This window comes from Protomyctophum bolini (genome assembly GCF_963924005.1).
Source record: "Protomyctophum bolini genome assembly, chromosome: 9".
Taxonomy (NCBI): Eukaryota; Metazoa; Chordata; class Actinopteri; order Myctophiformes; family Myctophidae; genus Protomyctophum; species Protomyctophum bolini.
This window is the reverse complement of record NC_137870.1, coordinates 48,063,189-48,084,200: the sequence shown is the minus strand read 5'-3', so window position 1 is coordinate 48,084,200 and position 21,012 is coordinate 48,063,189. Positions and strand designations below refer to the sequence as shown.

The window sequence follows — 21,012 nt, the reverse complement described above, 5'->3', positions numbered from 1 at the left end:
AGAAGGACTCTGCAGAACACTTTGCTTGGAATAGATAGAAGTGTGATTCCACGCCAGTTGTCGCCGTTCTTGAGGTTGCCTTTCTTTGGGATTTTGACAATAAGACCTTTGGACCAGTCTTCAGGGATGGTGTCACTATTCCAAATGTTTTGGAAGAGGTCCGTCAGCACTCGTGTTGATGTAGCAATGTCGGCCTTCAGCATCTCGGCATGGATGGTATCAATGCCACATGCTTTGCCACTCTTCAGGGTCTGTATGGCGGATTTAATCTCAGCAGAGTCAGGGGGATTGATGTTGATGTCCAGGATATAGTATATTGTTGTGATGTTGGCTGGTTGTTCTGGCTCAGGGAGGTTGAGTACTTCCTGGAAGTGTTGAACCCATCGGGCTGCTTGCTCACGCTCTGTTGTACAGATGTTGCCATTCTTGTCCATAACATGGGCAGTTTGGTTTGTACATTTGCCGCAGAGACGCTTGGTTATCTTGTACACTGTGCCCAAGTTTCCATAGGCTGCAGCCTTCTCAGCTTCACTTGCCAGGTGTTCAACAAAGACCTTTTGTCTCTCCTTGAACTCCTCTTTACCTCTCTGTCCTTGTTTTTATAGGACGTGTTGGCTTTTTCGAGGAGTCGTTGGGACTTGGTGTTCAGAGCCTTTGCCTTCAACTGCTTTCTCTCTTCGATTTTCTGCCAAGTGTCAGCCGATATCCATTCTTTGGCCCGTTTTGGTTTGAAGCCCAGGACCTTCTTTGCCGTTTCGGTGTATATGTTTCTCAATGGGGGTTGGGATTTTGTGCTAATTTGCTTATTTACATCAACAACTACAATTGAAGGTAAAAAAGCCTTAAAACCCCACTGATACAGACAGTGCAAGATGCATGCATACAGCCACAGTGACGAGGCTTGACAGAAAGCAGCCGTCCCTATGCTGCCCTCATGTGGAGAGAGCCTGCAGTTGCAACCTGTAGCCAAGCCTGACAACAAACAGCACAGAAAAAAAAAAAGATTTACTGTTTTTAGACACATATCTGAGACCCTGTAGTGTAGATTGACTGTTTTTAGACACATATCTGAGACCCTGTAGTGTAGATTGACTGTTTTTAGACACATATCTGAGACCCTGTAGTGTAGATTGACTGTTTTTAGCTGGATGTTCGCCTGTTGTGATGTGAATTGGGATGCCAGGGTTCCTGTATATGTGGATTATACGTTTCTAGCAATTAACACAGTAAAATCCTCAGTGTTTATTTAATTCATCAGAGTGCACAAATATAACCAAATGGACCCCTTTCGGTTACATTTGTACAGTTAGATTTCAATTAACATTGAGGATTTTTACTGTAACCAGAGAGTGAGTAATGATTGTGCTGGTTAAATCAGTATTTCCCAAAATTAGATTAAATCTGCCTCATTTGTGTCTGTTTCCTACAACATCTATATATATTTAAATAAATATTAAAGACATGTTTAAATAAATATTTAAAATAGCCGATTTGTAGATCGGCTATAGTATTTTTTCACAGTTTTTTTAATTGGGCTTACGTGGTTTTGGTGTTTTAACTAGCATTACGATATACTTTAGCTTTAGCAGATTTACAAGCCGGTGCCGAACCACTGGCCTATAGTATCGCTTATTACATGGCTTGGTTGAATGCTTGATTCTGATTGGTCAATGGCTGAATTCAGCAGGTCTGTTTGTGAGTACATACAGGTTTAATGTTTGTTTTTAGTTCAGTGTTTGTTTTAAAAACGCCATTAGTACTAACGCCACTAACCCTAACCCTTGACAACGAAGGGAAAATGTACGTCATCTTGTCCCTAAACACAAACATTAAATGCCATTAACAATAAAGAGAATGCCAAATGTGAATCCAGCCTGCGACAGATGTGGCCAGTCGCCGGCCACTCTAGCTCATATGTTCTGGCATTGCACAAAACTAAGATCATATTGGCAAAGTATATTTAAATCACTGTCAGACATTGTTGAAAGACCTTTTGACCCGGATCCACTAACAGCAATTATGGGAGTCACAGGGCCCGCGGTCAAACTGTCTACTTTCCAATATAACATGGTAAAATATGTGACTCTACTGGCTCGCAGACTGATACTGTTGAATTGGAAACAAGCACAGGTTCCAACTCACACTTCACTTATGAAGGATGTTATGCATTACTTACAATTGGAAAAGATTAAATTTGAATTGAGAGGGAGTGAAGATAGGTTCTACCAGACATGGCAACCCTTTATTGACGCTAACCCCTCCAACACAATAGATAGCACAATAGAAAATTGGAAAGAAAGAAAAGGAACTGAAAGAAAAGGAACTGAGTATTTTTTATTATTTAAAAAAGAATGTCTAAACTTACTTAATTCACAACGTGTTGGAAGTTTGAGAGCAAGAGTGTCTGTCCTGTTGTCTGTTTTGTTTGTCTGTTCACACTTGTCATTGTTTAACTGTTTTTTTGTTTTACACTTATGTCTTTTTTATTATACTGTATGTGGAACATTTACATTGCCTGTTATTTTTTTCATTTTTAATTAACTGAATTACTTATTATCATTGTCTAAATCTGAAATTGTCTTACAAAAATGCCTAATAAAAACAGTATTAAAAAAAACAATAAAGATAATGTAATGTTTGTTTTACATCACCTATATAATCAACATGAGTTTTGATTACTTTAATACATTAGCGCCCCTCACTTCACACGGGTGTGATTAAGTTCTTACGGACCGTAAGAAATAAGTTCTTACGTAACCGTAACACAGACCGATGCCTAATCAAAGCCTCGGAGCACCAGCTGCGCCCGCTTGATTTACTGCCGTTTCCAACATGACAGCCACGACGTAAACACACACGCAATGTTCATTTACAGCTGAACAATGTTTATGTTTATTATAATTAAACATTGCTCTGAAAAGTGTTGTTGAAAACCTTTGAGCGAGAAGCTGGAGTTTAAAGTGTAACAACGCCTGGTATGATGGTTACACATGGAAGTCATCTGGAAGTAGAACATCTTTCATTAAACTATTATGTTATACTTTAGCTATTGAAAAATAGCAGATCTACATATACAAGCTCATAGCGCGGCACCGCTATGAGCTTGTAGATCTGCTACTTTTGAAAAATGGTGAAAATGTTTGAATATATATTATTACAGAGTGAACATTTTAACTCAAGTCTTTGCTTCTGAGGGGTCCCTGGAACAACATGTTTTCAGAGGGGGGTCGGCCAAAATGGGTTAGGAAAAAGAAAAATCACACCCGTGTGAAGTGAGGGGCGCTCTTATCATTCATCATACGTCACTTTCCGTGTTCAACCAATCAAATCATCCGGAATGTCATTCCGGCCAATCGCAATGTTGTGTCCTCACCGTTTCCGTCTTCAATCTTTCTGCCCTCACTTTTAGCTTCAATGTTTGCGTTCTGGTCACACTCACCCTGAACAGCTGTTCATAGGAGGGTCACACTCACCCTGAACAGCTGTTCATAGGAGGGTCACACTCACCCTGAACAGCTGTTCATAGGAGGGTCACCCTCACCCTGAACAGCTGTTCATAGGAGGGTCACACTCACCCTGAACAGCTGCTCACAGGAGGGTCACACTCACCCTGAACAGCTGCTCACAGGAGGGTCACACTCACCCTGAACAGCTGCTGATAGGAGGGTAACACTCACCCTGAAAAGCTGCTCATAGGAGGGTCACACTCACCCTGAACAGCTGTTCATAGGAGGGTCACACTCACCCTGAACAGCTGTTCATAGGAGGGTCACACTCACCCTGAACAGCTGTTCATAGGAGGGTCACACTCACCCTGAACAGCTGTTCATAGGAGGGTCACCCTCACCCTGAACAGCTGTTCATAGGAGGGTCACACTCACCCTGAACAGCTGTTCATAGGAGGGTCACACTCACCCTGAACAGCTGCTCATAGGAGGGTCACACTCACCCTGAACAGCTGCTGATAGGAGGGTCACACTCACCCTGAAAAGCTGCTGATAGGAGGGTCACACTCACCCTGAACAGCTGTTCATAGGAGGGTCACACTCACCCTGAACAGCTGCTCATAGGAGGGTCACACTCACCCTGAAAAGCTGCTGATAGGAGGGTCACACTCACCCTGAAAAGCTGCTGATAGGAGGGTCACACTCACCCTGAAAAGCTGCTCATAGGAGGGTCACACTCACTCTGAAAAGCTGCTGATAGGAGGGTCACACTCACCCTGAACAGCTGTTCATAGGAGGGTCACACTCACCCTGAACAGCTGCTCATAGGAGGGTCACACTCACCCTGAAAAGCTGCTGATAGGAGGGTCACACTCACCCTGAAAAGCTGCTGATAGGAGGGTCACACTCACCCTGAAAAGCTGCTCATAGGAGGGTCACACTCACCCTGAAAAGCTGCTGATAGGAGGGTCACACTCACCCTGAACAGCTGTTCATAGGAGGGTCACACTCACCCTGAAAAGCTGCTGATAGGAGGGTCACACTCACCCTGAACAGCTGTTCAGAGGAGGGTCACACTCACCCTGAACAGCTGCTGACAGGAGGGTCACACTCACCCTGAACAGCTGTTCAGAGGAGGGTCACACTCACCCTGAACAGCTGTTCATAGGAGGGTCACACTCACCCTGAAAAGCTGCTGATAGGAGGGTCACACTCACCCTGAAAAGCTGCTGATAGGAGGGACTAGCGCCCCTCAAAGAAGGGCCATAGGAGGGTCAAAGAAGGCGTTCAACAGCATGAAATGTAAATATGTTTTTAATCAACACATCTCAAATATAACAACAAATATATAGTTATATAAGATAACAGCATTGTTGTTTTGGGCACATTTCTATTTTAGTTTTAGTCAGTCTTTGGAATAAAACATTTGGCGGGCCTTGATGCGGTCGTAATGACTGTTTTTACACAAAATAGCCGCTCTACAAGCTCACGCTGCGACACACTGGACAGCTTCTCAAAGTCTTTGTCTCTCAGGGCACGACTCAGGTGGAGAGAAGTGGATTGGGTGGATGTTTATCGGAGGTGCCGTGCCCCGTCGCGGTCCATTTGGTTCCATTTGAACCATCTGGATGTGTGTGTGTGCGTGTGCGTGTGTGTGTGCGCGTGTGTGTGCATGTTTCCTTTTATAGAATATAAAAGCCAAAAACTAATCTTAAGAAAATAAGAGGGTCTCGACCCACAGGTTGAGAACCACTGTGCTACTTTTACATGTCAACGACCCCAGATGACCCTAACGGTGACCCCAGATGACCCTAACCGTGACCTCAGATCACCCTAACGGTGACCCCAGATGACCCTAAAGGTGACCCCAGATGACCCTAACGGTGACCCCAGATGACCCTAACGGCGACCCCAGATGACCCTAACGGTGACCCCAGATGATCCTAACGGTGACCTCAGATGACCCCAACAGTGATTCCATGGAAACCAAAACATATTGATTATGTAAACACCCCCCCCACCACACCTGGTCCTGATTATTACATTATAATACAACACACTGTCTGTCTGTCCTCACAGCCTGTCTGTCTGTCCTCACAGCCTGTCTGTCTGTCCTCACAGCCTGTCTGTCTGTCCTCACAGCCTGTCTGTCCTCACACAGAGACACAGAGGAGTCAGTGCTAACATAGAACCCAGCGTAGAGCGGTTGAGTGAAGGTGGTCTGGGCGGTGTACAGGTGAGTCAGAGTGTCCTCTAACACTCTGTAGAAGGACAGAGTCCCAGCGGTACGGTCCAGATATATGGCTACTCTGTTGGAGCCAGAGGGACGGATAGGAAGGTATGTCAGCTTACTATTGTGTCTGACAGAGTAAAAGTCACCATGCTGACCATCAGCACAGTACAGCCTCCAGGACCGTTCATTCTCTCCAAGCTGACAGTCCAGACCGGCTCCTTTCCTACTGATGTCTCCGTCAGTCACTCCTATCCCAACCACTCCACTGAACTGTACCTCACTGTAGCAGCGTTCATCTAGACTCTCTGAACTCAGGACCTGAGGCTTTCTATCAAACCTGTCAGGATGGTCAGGATATGAATGACTCTGACCATCCTGACGGGTCACCTTCCTGTAGTTCTCAGACAGAGAGAGGACACAGTGTGCTGTGTTTGTGTCCAGAGTGAGACGCTGGAAATCTGATGAGAAAACAACACAGTACACATTAAATACATCCTTCACTGAATGATACGTGCACGGAGCACGACCACACACGCACGCACGCACGCACGCACGCACGCACGCACGCACGCACGCACGCACGCACACACTTAAATAGCCAACGTATAAAATATGGATGAAGTGTTTAACCCATTTTTGGGCGGGAACCCCTTTTGGTGTTAGCATCATGTTTGCTTTAGCCATTGAAAAATAGCAGATCTACAAGCTCATAGCTATGAGCTTGTAGGTCTGCTATTTTTGAAAAATCGAAGAACGACCCACGACCCACGGACCATGGAACCCTCCACAGACCCCTGGAACCCCCCACGGACCCCTGGAACCCCCCAAGGACCCCCTGGAACCCTCCACGGACCCCTGGAACCCTCCACGGACCCCTGGAACCCCCCACGGACCCCCTGGAACCCCCCAAGGACCCCCTGGAACCCTCCACAGACCCCTGGAACCCTAACCCTAACCCAAGGACCCCCTGGAACCCCCCACGGACCCCTGGAACCCTCCACGGACCCCCTGGAACCCTCCACGGACCCCTGGAACCCTAACCCTAACCCAAGGACCCCCTGGAACCCTCCAAGGACACACACACACACACAGTATCAGATGTACAAGCTCAAAGCGTGGCACGCAGTGATGCGCTGTGAGCTTGTAGATCTGCTATTTTTAAATAGCCAACGTATAATATATGGATAAAGTGTTTAACCCATTTTGGGCGGGAACCCCTTTTGGTGTTAGCATCATGTTATGCTTTAGCCATTGAAAAATAGCAGATCTACAAGCTCATAGCGCGCCACCGAGTGGCGCGCTATGAGCTTGTAGGTCTGCTATTTTTGAAAAATCGAAGAACGACCCACGACCCTCCTGGAACCCCCCAAGGACCCCCTGGAACCGTCCACAGACCCCTGGAACCGTCCACAGACCCCTGGAACCGTCCACAGACCCCCTGGAACCCCCCACGGACCCCTGGAACCCCCCAAGGACCCCCTGGAACCCTCCACAGACCCCCTGGAACCGTCCACGGACCCCCTGGAACCCCCCACAGACCCCCTGGAACCCCCCACAGACCCCCTGGAACCCCCCACAGACCCCCTGGAACCCCCCACAGACCCCCTGGAACCCTCCACCCCTGGAACCCTCCACAGACCCCCTGGAACCCCCCACGGACCCCTGGAACCCCCCAAGGACCCCCTGGAACCCCCCACAGACCCCCTAGAACCCTCCACAGACCCCCTGGAACCGTCCACGGACCCCCTGGAACCCCCCACAGACCCCCTGGAACCCCCCACGGACCCCCTGGAACCCCCCACAGACCCCCTGGAACCCCCCACGGACCCCTGGAACCGTCCACAGACCCCTGGAACCCTCCACAGACCCCCTGGAACCGTCCACAGACCCCTGGAACCGTCCACGGACCCCTGGAACCCCCCACAGACCCCCTGGAACCCCCCACGGACCCCTGGAACCCCCCACAGACCCCCTGGAACCCCCCACAGACCCCCTAGAACCCTCCACAGACCCCTGGAACCCTCCACAGACCCCCTGGAACCGTCCACAGACCCCTGGAACCGTCCACGGACCCCTGGAACCCCCCACAGACCCCCTGGAACCCCCCACGGACCCCTGGAACCCCCCACAGACCCCCTGGAACCACCCACAGACCCCCTAGAACCCTCCACAGACCCCCTGGAACCGTCCACGGACCCCCTGGAACCCCCCACAGACCCCCTGGAACCCCCCACGGACCCCCTGGAACCCCCCACAGACCCCCTGGAACCCCCCACGGACCCCTGGAACCGTCCACAGACCCCTGGAACCCTCCACAGACCCCCTGGAACCGTCCACAGACCCCTGGAACCGTCCACGGACCCCTGGAACCCCCCACAGACCCCCTGGAACCCCCCACGGACCCCTGGAACCCCCCACAGACCCCCTGGAACCCCCCACGGACCCCTGGAACCCCCCACAGACCCCCTGGAACCCTCCACAGACCCCCTGGAACCGTCCACAGACCCCTGGAACCGTCCACGGACCCCCTGGAACCGTCCACAGACCCCCTGGAACCGTCCACAGACCCCTGGAACCGTCCACGGACCCCCTGGAACCGTCCACGGACCCCCTGGAACCCCCCACAGACCCCCTGGAACCGTCCACAGACCCCGTGGAACCCCCCACAGACCCCCTGGAACCCCCCACGGACCCCTGGAACCGTCCACGGACCCCCTGGAACCGTCCACGGACCCCCTGGAACCGTCCACGGACCCCCTGGAACCCCCCACGGACCCCCTGGAACCATCCACAGACCCCCTGGACAGACAGACAGACAGACAGACAGACAGACAGACAGACAGACAGACAGACAGACTCACGTGTTGTAAGGAGTTGAGGTTTAGTCCAGTGTTCTCCTCCATGATTCACACTGTAGGAAGTAGAACAACAATGAATCAAGTCAAAACCTGCTGCTTAATGTCTCACATCGGTCTGTTTTAGTCCCACCAAATATTTACTAAACACATTTTGTCATCATTCTCCCACAGACTCTGTCCAAACATCACACACATTGGTACCATATCTCTGTGGTCATGTGATTAAGACTCTGTCCAAACATCAGACACATTGGTACCATATCTCTGTGGTCATGTGATTAAGACTCTGTCCAAACATCACACACATTGGTACCATATCTCTGTGGTCATGTGATTAAGACTGTCCAAACATCACACACATTGGTACCATATCTCTGTGGTCATGTGATTAACACGTATCTCTCAGATTTGGATTAGATTGAGGAACAAAATGCTCTCTCTCTAGAACCATGGAACATAGACACTATCTACTGTATATTAATCTATGTTATAGAACCATGGAACATAGACACTATCTACTGTATATTAAATCTCTGCTAGAATGAACCATGGATCATATGGTAATATGATATGATAATATGGGAAACTGCATTTATAAAGCGCTTTACATTACAATGTAGTTCACATTCACCCACCGATGGCAGAGGAAAACATGCATGCTCATCGGGAGCTGTTAGGGGTTCAGAGAGTCTTGCTCAAGGACACTTTGACATGTAGCAGCCAGGAGGAGCCGGGAATTTAACCTGGAACCTTTGACGGCCGCTCTACACAAGTCTACTCACTTGACAGTCTCCAGGGCAGCAGACAGCTTCTTCAGAGCAGAGTCTCCTAAGTGGCTGAAGTTCAAGTCCAGCTGTTTCAGCTGGGAGGAGGGGTTGGAGGTCACAGCTGAAGCCAGAGAAGAACAGCCTTCCTCTGTGACTCCACAGCCTGACAACCTGCAGAGAAATACACATTTAACAAAGTGCTGTATTGATGTTCAAGTAGAGATCCACACAGAGAGAACACACATTCTTTACCCCAGGATCTGCAGTCCACACTGTGGACTCTTCAGTAACGCAGAGAGCTGGAGCAGTTGTGATTCCTGCAGGCAGATGAAACTGAGGTCCAATTCTTTCAGATGGAGAAGATTAGAGCTGAGAGCTGAGAGCAGAACTTCAAATCCTGTCTGTGTGAAGGTACAGCCAGCAAGTCTGTAATTACACATGAAATATCTGGACTGAATATCACAGTTTTGGAGTAAAGACCCCAAGAGATGGAAAGAGAAGGCAGGGATAATGTGAAGTAAATCATCATAATCTTAATCTTCCAACATAGGAATTGTGTGTGTGTGTGTGTGTGTGTGTGTGTGTGTGTGTGTGTGTGTGTGTGTGTGTGTGTGTGTCAACATGACTACTGTACATACTGTAATCACTGTACCCCATTAGTTCACATAATGATAATCCCCTAGTAGCCATGATGGATCACATATTGTAGTTACTGTACCGTAGCATTGATAATGATGATCCCCTAGCAGCCATGATGGATCACATATTGTAGTTACTGTACCGTAGCATTGATAATGATAATCCCCTAGTAGCCATGATGGATCACATATTGTAGTTACTGTACCGTAGCATTGATAATGATAATCCCCTAGCAGCCATGATGGATCACATGTTGTAGTTACTGTACCGTAGCATTGATAATGATAATCCCCTAGCAGCCATGATGGATCACATATTGTAGTTACTGTACCGTAGCATTGTGATGTGAGAGTGTGAACTAGACAACACAAACTCTGACCATATTATTATTCTAATCAGTGGGATACCATGATGTCAACTTTATTAACACTCTTATTATTAAGAATCAAACTATAAATAATAAAACAGAACTATTAATAATAATGTGACCTCAGTATCTCCAGATGACAGTTTGGACTCTTCAATGCAGCAGAGAGCAGGTCCATGGATGGATCCTCTATCTCATTATAACTGATGTCCAATTCTCTCAGATGTGAAGGATTAGAGCTGAGAGCTGAAGCCACAATCTCATATTCTGCCTTTTGGAGTAGACAGCCAACAAGTCTGTAAATGTAGATGATGAAAAATCAGTGATCATCAACACAGATTAGATCAAATTCATGTTCAATGAAATGAACTATAAAGTGTAATATAAATGTACCAATGTCTAGTTGGTCAGATATTGACAGGTCATATAAGAACAGTCTAGTTGGTCAGATATTGACAGGTCATATAAGAACAGTCTAGTTGGTCAGATATTGACAGGTCATTTAAGAACAGTCTAGTTGGTCAGATATTGACAGGTCATATAAGAACAGTCTAGTTGGTCAGATATTGACAGGTCATATAAGAACAGTCTAGTTGGTCAGATATTGACAGGTCATATAAGAACAGTCTAGTTGGTCAGATATTGACAGGTCATTTAAGAACAGTCTAGTTGGTCAGATATTGACAGGTCATATAAGAACAGTCTAGTTGGTCAGATATTGACAGGTCATATAAGAACAGTCTAGTTGGTCAGATATTGACAGGTCATATAAGAACAGTAAAGTTGGTCAGATATTGACAGGTCATATAAGAACAGTAAAGTTGGTCAGATATTGACAGGTCATATAAGAACAGTCTAGTTGGTCAGATATTGACAGGTCATATAAGAACAGTCTAGGATGGTCAGATATTGACAGGTCATATAAGAACAGTGATGGTCAGATATTGACAGGTCATATAAGAACAGTCTAGTTGGTCAGATATTGACAGGTCATATAAGAACAGTCCAGTTGGTCAGATATTGACAGGTCATATAAGAACAGGTCATATAAGAACAGGGAACCAGAAAACATCAAAGTGAAAGACAGATAATCTGTATTAACCCATTCTGACCTGAGATCAGATTCTAAAAATGTCTTCTACATCCTGACAGTTTTCTGAAAAAGCTATGTTTCTATGTCAGTCGTTCTTCGATTAAAATAGCAGACCTACAAGCTCATAGCGCGCCACTTGGTGGCGCGCTATGAGCTTGTAGATCTGCTATTTTTCAATAGCTAAAGCATAACATAATGCTAACACCAAAAGGGGTTTCCCGCCCCAAAATGGTTTAATACTACATTGATTGATCTATGAATGTTCTCTTTTTTTTTTCTTTGTTCTCTGTGAGTGTCAGTCAGTTCCATTTAGGCAACACACACACACACACACACACACACACACACACACACACACACACACACACAGAGAGACCCGATTATTATTATAGTAATTAGGTGTGATGGTAGATTGATTCTAACAGGTTTTCTATCCACATGACTACTAACCGAGCCTTTCTGCTGTTCCTCACAGCTGGGAGTAGTCTGGCTCCCCCCCCCCATGCTCCTGTTGGTATGTTGGTATTGTATTGGTGCAGGTCCAACTCCTCCAGAACCTCCTCTGACGTCAGCAGCATATAGGCCAGAGCTGAACACTGGCTCTGAGACAGTTCTGTCTTTGATCTGTCCGCTGACTTCAGGTACTGTTGGATCTCCTGATGTACTGAGAGGTCGTTCATCTCCATCAGACAGTGGAAGATGTTGATGAATCTGTCAGGAGAGAGACTCTGATCTTTCATTTCCATCTTCTTCAGGTTGTTGATGACTCTCTGGATGCTCTCTGGACTGTTCTCTGTGTGACCCAGCAGGCCTCCTAACAGACTCTGGTTGGACTCCAGCGAGAGGCCATGAAGGAAGCGGACAAAGGGGTCCAGGTGGCCGTTCTTACTCTTCAGGGCTTTTTCGCTGGCTCTCTGCAGGAAGACCTCCAAGGAACTGACATCATCTCCCAGGAATGTCTTCAGTACCTTCATGTTCTTCTGTGTGTCTTCTTCTTCTCCTCCTCCTCCTCCTCCTCCTCCTCCTCCCATACTCTTCAGGGATTCTTCAATGGCTCTCTGCAGGAAGACGTCGTCTTCGTCTTCTCCTCCTCCTCCTCCTCCTCCTCCTCCTCCTCCTCCTTCCATACTCATCAGGGATTCTGCGATGGCTCTCTGCAGGAAGACGTCGTCTCCTCCTCCTCCTCCTCCTCCTCCTCCTCCTCCTCCTCCTCCTCCTCCCAGGGATGTCTTCAGTACCTTCATGTTCTTCTGTGTGAAACAGTGCATCAGGTAGACTGCAGCCAGGAACTCCTGGATGCTCAGATGAACAAAGCTGTAGATCTTTCTCTGAGATTGAACGGTCTCTTCTTTGAAGATCTCTGTGCACACTCCCGAGTACAGCGCGGCGTGGTTCACATCGAGACCACACTCTTCCAGGTCTTCTTGGTAGAACATGAGGCTGCCTTTCTCCAGATGTACAAACGCCAGCAGGCACAGCTGCAGAAGAACATCCCTGTCAGTCTCGCCATACTTCGTCTTCATCTTTTTTATCATGAGCGATATGAAGAGGCTGAACATCCCGGTCAGGTTCTTGGGCATCTGTCCTCTCTTGCCTGTCTTCACCAGGTCCTCCACAACGGTAGCGGTCATCCAACAGAAGACTGGGATGTGACACATGATGTGGATGCTCTTTGATGTCTTCACGTGTGAGATGATGGTGCTGGCCAGCTCCTCATCATCACTGAACATCTTCCTGAAGAACTCCTCCTTCTGGGGGTCTGTGAACCCTCGTATTTCTGTCACCATGTCAACGCATTCAGGAGGGATCTGATTGGCTGCTGCAGGTCTGGTGGTTATCCAGAGGAGAGCCGAGGGGAGCAGATTCCTCTTGATGAGGTTCGTCAACAGCAGGCCCACCGATGATGTCACCGTGACATCAGAGATGACGTCATTGTTGTCGAAGTCGTCAGAATCGACGTCGATGTTCTGGAATTTCAGCGGAAACCTGCTTTCATCGAGACCATCGAAGATGAAGCCAACTTTCCAGGCAGCGAGCTCCTCTGCTGTGACCTTCTCTAACGTTGGATGGAAAACATGGATCAGTGAGAGAAGACTGTGCTGCTGATCTCGGACCAAGTTCAGCTCCCGGAATGCGAAGAGAACCAGGAGATTGATGTCTTGGTTCTCCAAACCTCTCGCCCAGTCCAGAGCGAACTTACGCACGGAGAATGTCTTCCCGATGCCAGCGATGCCATTGGTCAGAACTCTGCTGCTGGGTGTGTCTCTGCCAGGGAGGAGGGTCTTAAAGATGGAACGGCACTTGATTATGACGTCATAGAGGGTCTTCATGCTGGAGGCGGTCTCAAGCTGCCACACCTCATGTTGCTGATTAACCCCTTCACTCCCTCCCGCTGATAGGTGGAGGTCTGTGTAGATGTCGGAGAGGGAGGAGGGCTCTTCAGTGACGTATGCCACATGTTCAAGACCGTCCAAAGTGACCCTATAGACCTTTAAATACTCCGGCAGACGGACATCTGATATGAGGAGACAATTAATACATGTTAAACATTATGCTTCATTTACAACTTTACATTGAACAATCCATAGCATTAGAACTATGTATATATCCTCCAGAAAATCTGAATTTGTAAAAGAAAAAAGGAGAGAATTGGCTAAAATAAAAAACATTGGATGGTTTTTTTAGTCTAAATGTATGTGTTTATCATCAGTATTTGTATTTGGACAATGAGACAGGAATACAACGAGTATATTTAATCTGATGAGTCTGCTGCTATTTAAACATTTCATTCATTGAAATAAAATGTTGGTGTAAAATGTGTCCAGTCTTACTGTGTCCAGGTGTGGTTCGACTGAATGTCTTCTGTCCAGGTGTGTTTCTGAATGTCTTCTGTCCAGGTGTGTTTCTGAATGTCTCTCTGTGGAGATGAAGACAATATAATACATATAGATGAAGACAATAGAATATATACATATAGATCATACATATAGATGAAGACAATATAATATATACATATAGATGAAGACAATAGAATATATACATATAGATACATATAGATGAAGACAATATAATATATACAGATGAAGACAATATAATATATACATATAGATGAAGACAATAGAATATATACATATAGATGAAGACAATGGAATATATACATATAGATACATATTAGGGCTGCACGATTAATATAATTGTAATCGAAATCGCGATTTTTGGATTTGGACGAATGTCAAAAAAAGAAAATCGTTTTCCCCTTTAACTAGGGCATTTACGGTAAATCTCTCTCGCACTCGGCTGCAGGCTGCCAGGGGGAGCGATAGGTCTGCCAGGGGGAGCGATAGGTCTGCCAGGGGGAGCGATAGGTCTGCCAGGGGGAGCGATAGGTCTGCCAGGGGGAGCGATAGGTCTGCGATATGCGATGGCCCATACTATGACGAGACAGAATCTAAATGGAAAAGGATTAGGACTACAGATTCTAAATGGTAAAGGATTAGGACTACAGATTCTAAATGGTAAAGGATTAGGACTACAGATTCTAAATGGTAAAGGATTAGGACTACAGATTCTAAATGGTAAAGGGTTAGGACTACAGAATCTAAATGGTAAAGGATTAGGACTACAGATTCTAAATGGTAAAGGATTAGGACTACAGATTCTAAATGGTAAAGGATTAAGACTACAGATTCTAAATGGTAAAGGATCAGGACTACAGAATCTAAATGGTAAAGGATTAGGACTACAGATTCTAAATGGTAAAGGATCAGGACTACAGAATCTAAATGGTAAAGGATCAGGACTACAGAATCTAAATGGTAAAGGATCAGGACTACAGAATCTAAATGGTAAAGGATCAGGACTACAGATTCTAAATGGTAAAGGATTAGGCTCCTGGAGCAAAATGGGCCGGCTCGCGGACCAAAAGGGTTTTCAACTCCCGTGCTTATGGATTGAACGTGGATGCAGCCCTAGTGTGTGTGTAATAAAGACTGTGTGTATGCATCTGACTGCGCACAGTGTGTGTGTGTGTGTGTGTGTGTAATAAAGACGGTGTGTATGCATCTGACTGCGCACAGTGTGTGTGTGTGTGTGTGTAATAAAGACGGTGTGTATGCATCTGACTGCGCACAGTGCTGTGTGTGTGTGTGTGTAATAAAGACTGTGTGTATGCATCTGACTGCGCACAGTGTGTGTGTGTGTGTAATAAAGACTGTGTGTATGCATCTGACTGCGCACAGTGTGTGTGTGTGTGTGTGTGTGTGTGTGTGTGTAATTGTGACGGCCCCCTGGGTATATTGTATGGTACTATATATTAGGGTGTATAGTATGTTATATTATGTGGTCTGGTGTACTTTATATATTATAGTTGTTATTCACTTTGGTTAGTCATTTATAGTTCTTTACTTAGTTTATTCTAATTTCTGTTCTCCTCCTCTTGCAGTGGATTGGGGAGCAGAGCTGTGACATGACAATCAGTCAAGCGGCGGCACCTGGGCCCGGTGCCGACGCCCTGTATATAAGCCTGTCTCCCCAGTCCCTTCCTCAGCTCTGTAGTATTCAGTTCTCCTCTGCCCTTCTCCCACCATGCACCTTTTCAGCATTTGAGTTAATACATACAACACGCACACACATCTCACTCATGCATACTCGCACTACACTACGGACTACTGATTTCCACACCTCATCTGTTTGACCTTTGATTTGGGTATGATTTAACTTAATCCTTATTTTGATGACTTAAATAAATTAATATTTCTTTTGAGTACTGTGTCTCCCCTGTATCTTTTGTTGTGTACTTGGCTCCCCTAGGCCAGGTATCTAACAAATGGGGGCTCGTCCGGGATGATGTCACAGCAGAAAGAGTTGATGTTGTTGCAGGCTAAAATGATGGCCGACGCCGCTGAGGCGAAATATACAATCGAAAAAATGAAACATGATGCTGAACAGGTGAAATGGCAAGTAGAGCAAAACAGGCTAGACCTGATAAGGGACGGTAAAATTCCAGCTGTTGCACAAGTGTCCACCACAGGACCTGCTGAGTCCGCAGGGGGTTTCGATGTAAGTGGGAATTTACGTTTGGTCCCAAAATTTAATGAACGTGATCCAGAGGCATTTTTTGCCATGTTCGAGCGTATGGCTGAAGTGCGTAATTGGCCTGACTCTGCGCGCACATTGTTGTTGCAGTGCGTTTTGACTGGCAGGGCGCAGGAGGTTTATTCGGCGATGAGCGTGGCTGACAGCCAGAATTATACTCGGTTCTGAAGTCGTTTGAGCTCGTCCCCGAGGCATATCGCCAGCGTTTTAGGTTCAGGAAGAAACATGACAAACAGAGTCATCTAGAATTCGCACGTGACCTGACTACCAGTTTTACGCGCTGGTATAATGCCTCGGAAGTAACCGATTTCGACGAGCTATGTGATCTAATGATCTTGGAGCAGTTCAAAAACTCCGTTCCACCTCGAGTGGCGACGTACATCAACGAGCAGAAAGCGCGCAACGCAACAGACGCAGCGGCGCTCGCTGATGATTTTGTCTTGACGCACCGTGGAGAGTTTAAAGCGGGGGTGGCAACACTGCTAGTGAGTCTCTCGGCCGATCTGATAAACCTTTTCCTGCTGAAGCTAAAAGTAATTCTAATGGCAGTGGTAATTTGCGTGAGCCAGACAACAAGGTGTGCAATTACTGTCATAAACGGGGCCATTGGAAGTCTGAATGTTTTAGGTTGAATGGAAACCCCAGGACTCATAATTTTGCAGGACATTCGCAACCAAAAGGGGCTGGCGCAGCCGCTCCACGTCCGGTGTCCACTTGTGCTACACCAAATTGCGGCCCAAATAGGGACACGTCAGTTGCAGCACTGGAATCTTACCGCCCGTTCATCATGAAAGGCTCTGTGGCTTTGCTGCAAAATGGAAAAGAAGTGCCAGTAACTATTTTGAGGGACACAGGTGCTTTTGACTCATTTATTCAGGCTGGTGTACTCCCTTTAACTCAGGATTCTGACACGGGTGACAAGGTGCCTATCCGTGGCATAGATATGAATATTCTGTGGGTTCCCTTGCATAACGTTTTGCTCAAATGTGAATTATTCCAGGGGGAAGCGAAGCTTGCTGTGCGCCCAGCGCTGCCGATCCCAGGGGTGACGGTGATTCTGGGAAACGACCTGGTTGGTGCTCGGGTGTGGGCAACAGTTCCTCCACCGGCAGTGGTGACGTCTATTCCTTTGCTAACTGGGGGGATGGATAAAAGTGAACGTGACTTTCCGGAGGTTTTCTCAGCATGTGCGGTGACACGTGCAATGGCTAAGTTAAAGGGGAACTCTGAGGCAAAAGAATCAGTTAAGTCTAAGTCTGTATCAGATGCATACACTGTTTGTATGCATCTGACTGCGCACAGTGCTGTGTGTGTGTAATAAAGACGGTGTGTATGCATCTGACTGCGCACAGTGCTGTGTGTGTGTGTGTAATAAAGACGGTGTGTATGCATCTGACTGCGCACAGTGTGTGTGTGTGTGTGTGTGTGTGTGTGTAATAAAGACGGTGTGTATGCATCTGACTGCGCACAGTGCTGTGTGTGTGTGTGTGTAATAAAGACGGTGTGTATGCATCTGACTGCGCACAGTGCTGTGTGTGTGTGTAATAAAGACTGTGTGTATGCATCTGACTGCGCACAGTGTGTGTGTGTGTGTGTGTGTGTGTGTGTGTGTGTGTAATAAAGACTGTGTGTATGCATCTGACTGCGCACAGTGTGTGTGTGTGTGTGTGTGTGTAATAAAGACGGTGTGTATGCATCTGACTGCGCACAGTGCTGTGTGTGTGTGTAATAAAGACTGTGTGTATGCATCTGACTGCGCACAGTGTGTGTGTGTGTGTGTGTAATAAAGACTGTGTGTATGCATCTGACTGCGCACAGTGCTGTGTGTGTGTGTGTAATAAAGACTGTGTGTATGCATCTGACTGCGCACAGTGTGTGTGTGTGTGTGTGTGTAATAAAGACTGTGTGTATGCATCTGACTGCGCACAGTGTGTGTGTGTGTGTGTGTGTGTGTGTGTGTAATAAAGACTGTGTGTATGCATCTGACTGCGCACAGTGTGTGTGTGTGTGTGTGTGTGTGTAATAAAGACGGTGTGTATGCATCTGACTGCGCACAGTGCTGTGTGTGTGTGTAATAAAGACTGTGTGTATGCATCTGACTGCGCACAGTGTGTGTGTGTGTGTGTGTGTGTGTAATAAAGACTGTGTGTATGCATCTGACTGCGCACAGTGTGTGTGTGTGTGTGTGTGTGTGTGTGTAATAAAGACTGTGTGTATGCATCTGACTGCGCACAGTGTGTGTGTGTGTGTGTGTGTGTGTAATAAAGACGGTGTGTATGCATCTGACTGCGCACAGTGCTGTGTGTGTGTGTAATAAAGACTGTGTGTATGCATCTGACTGCGCACAGTGTGTGTGTGTGTGTGTGTAATAAAGACTGTGTGTATGCATCTGACTGCGCACAGTGCTGTGTGTGTGTGTAATAAAGACTGTGTGTATGCATCTGACTGCGCACAGTGTGTGTGTGTGTGTGTGTGTGTGTGTGTGTGTGTGTAATAAAGACTGTGTGTATGCATCTGACTGCGCACAGTGTGTGTGTGTGTGTGTGTGTGTGTAATAAAGACGGTGTGTATGCATCTGACTGCGCACAGTGCTGTGTGTGTGTGTAATAAAGACTGTGTGTATGCATCTGACTGCGCACAGTGTGTGTGTGTGTGTGTGTAATAAAGACTGTGTGTATGCATCTGACTGCGCACAGTGCTGTGTGTGTGTGTAATAAAGACTGTGTGTATGCATCTGACTGCGCACAGTGTGTGTGTGTGTGTGTGTGTAATAAAGACTGTGTGTATGCATCTGACTGCGCACAGTGTGTGTGTGTGTGTGTGTGTGTGTGTGTAATAAAGACTGTGTGTATGCATCTGACTGCGCACAGTGTGTGTGTGTGTGTGTGTGTGTGTGTGTAATAAAGACGGTGTGTATGCATCTGACTGCGCACAGTGCTGTGTGTGTGTGTAATAAAGACTGTGTGTATGCATCTGACTGCGCACAGTGTGTGTGTGTGTGTGTGTAATAAAGACTGTGTGTATGCATCTGACTGCGCACAGTGCTGTGTGTGTGTGTAATAAAGACTGTGTGTATGCATCTGACTGCGCACAGTGTGTGTGTGTGTGTGTGTGTGTAATAAAGACTGTGTGTATGCATCTGACTGCGCACAGTGTGTGTGTGTGTGTGTGTGTGTGTGTGTGTGTGTGAGTTCTCCATGGATCGCCACCTTGCCGTGGTGGAGAACCTTGCGTGTTCCAATGAACCTAAGAGCGATGCCGTCGGGAGCTTATTTTTGCTCCTGGTAGGGTCACCCATGGCGGTAAGGTCGCGGGGGAGGTTCCAGACAAAGTGCGATCCAAACAAAGTCCCCAACGGCGGAAGTGGCGGAGGATGACACTGTAAGTCACAACGGCACTGAAGGCGGATGAAGGCTGCAACAGAGGGTGGTCTCCAGTCGTCATGGACTCCATGCCATTGGATTCAGGCCCCTCTCTGTCAAGGACCGTGTGGTGGCTGCAGGCGCATCAGTCTCCCCACGTAAAAAGACATCACGCGCAGACGTCCTCCTGAAAAGGAACCCCTCCATTCTACACTCTGGACATTAAGAAAAGACCTGTGGCGCCCAGGAAGTGGTAACGGGGGCAGGACAGTGAAGTCCGGCAGTCCCTAGCCACAACCTGGCACACAGGCGATGGGTGTTTAGTTCAGTCGCTAAGCTCAAGGACTTGAGGCAGATAGAGCTTTTCGGCAGTGGCACCCATGACTGAGCAGCCCTATTCAGGGTCCACTCTGCTCACCCCAGTAGGGGAAGGGGTTAGAAAAGGTACCCTAAACATAGCCTGCCTCACAATATCCTGTCTGGAATACCGCATCCAGAGGGACCACCATTACGCGGTCAGAAACAAAAAATTAAAAAATTACGTATTGGAGCCTGGAATGTGCGGACCCTCACGGACAACCAAGCCAGTGATCGACCTGAAAGAAGAACTGCTATCGTCTCCAGAGAGCTAAGGAAGTTCCAGATTGATATTGCAGCACTCTCCGAGACCCGCCTGGCTGATGAAGGGCAGCTAAAGGAGGAAAAGGGCGGATATACTTTCTTTTGGAAAGGGAAGCCTGCAAATGAGCCACGAATCCATGGTGTGGGTTTCGCAATCAAGAACTGCCTCATTAACCACCTCCATGAACTCCCTGTGGGCATCAACGAGCGCCTAATGACCATACGTCTGATGCTTGCCAGTAGTCAGATGGCCACCGTTATTAGTGCCTACGCACCAACGCTTGATGCACAGGATGAAGTAAAGGAGGCCTTCTATGCTGACCTGGACAAAATTCTATCTGAAGTTCCCAAGGAGGACAAGTTAATCCTTCTTGGAGATTTCAATGCCAGAGTGGGACGAAACCACCACCTATGGAGGGGCACGTTGGGGAGAGAAGGAGTTGGAAACACAAACTCCAATGGCATACTACTGTTAACCAAGTGCTCAGAGCACAACCTGGTCATCACCAACACACTTTTCCGTCAGAAAACC

General features: G+C 47.1%; 1 protein-coding gene across 1 annotated transcript in view; it reads right to left on the bottom strand.

The window, feature by feature from the left end:
* LOC308320878 (uncharacterized protein) overlaps nucleotides 1–21,012 on the bottom strand; it is a 288,416-nt gene that overhangs the window by 237,444 nt on the left and 29,960 nt on the right. The window contains exons 13-20 of the mRNA XM_080771587.1: nucleotides 14,235–14,320; nucleotides 12,533–13,918; nucleotides 11,854–12,421; nucleotides 10,433–10,606; nucleotides 9,557–9,730; nucleotides 9,320–9,475; nucleotides 8,541–8,590; nucleotides 5,527–6,137 (exon numbers count right to left, since the gene is read on the bottom strand). Coding sequence (XP_080627713.1) covers nucleotides 5,527–6,137; nucleotides 8,541–8,590; nucleotides 9,320–9,475; nucleotides 9,557–9,730; nucleotides 10,433–10,606; nucleotides 11,854–12,421; nucleotides 12,533–13,918; nucleotides 14,235–14,320 — 3,205 coding nt within the window. The remainder of the gene's footprint in view (nucleotides 1–5,526; nucleotides 6,138–8,540; nucleotides 8,591–9,319; nucleotides 9,476–9,556; nucleotides 9,731–10,432; nucleotides 10,607–11,853; nucleotides 12,422–12,532; nucleotides 13,919–14,234; nucleotides 14,321–21,012) is intronic.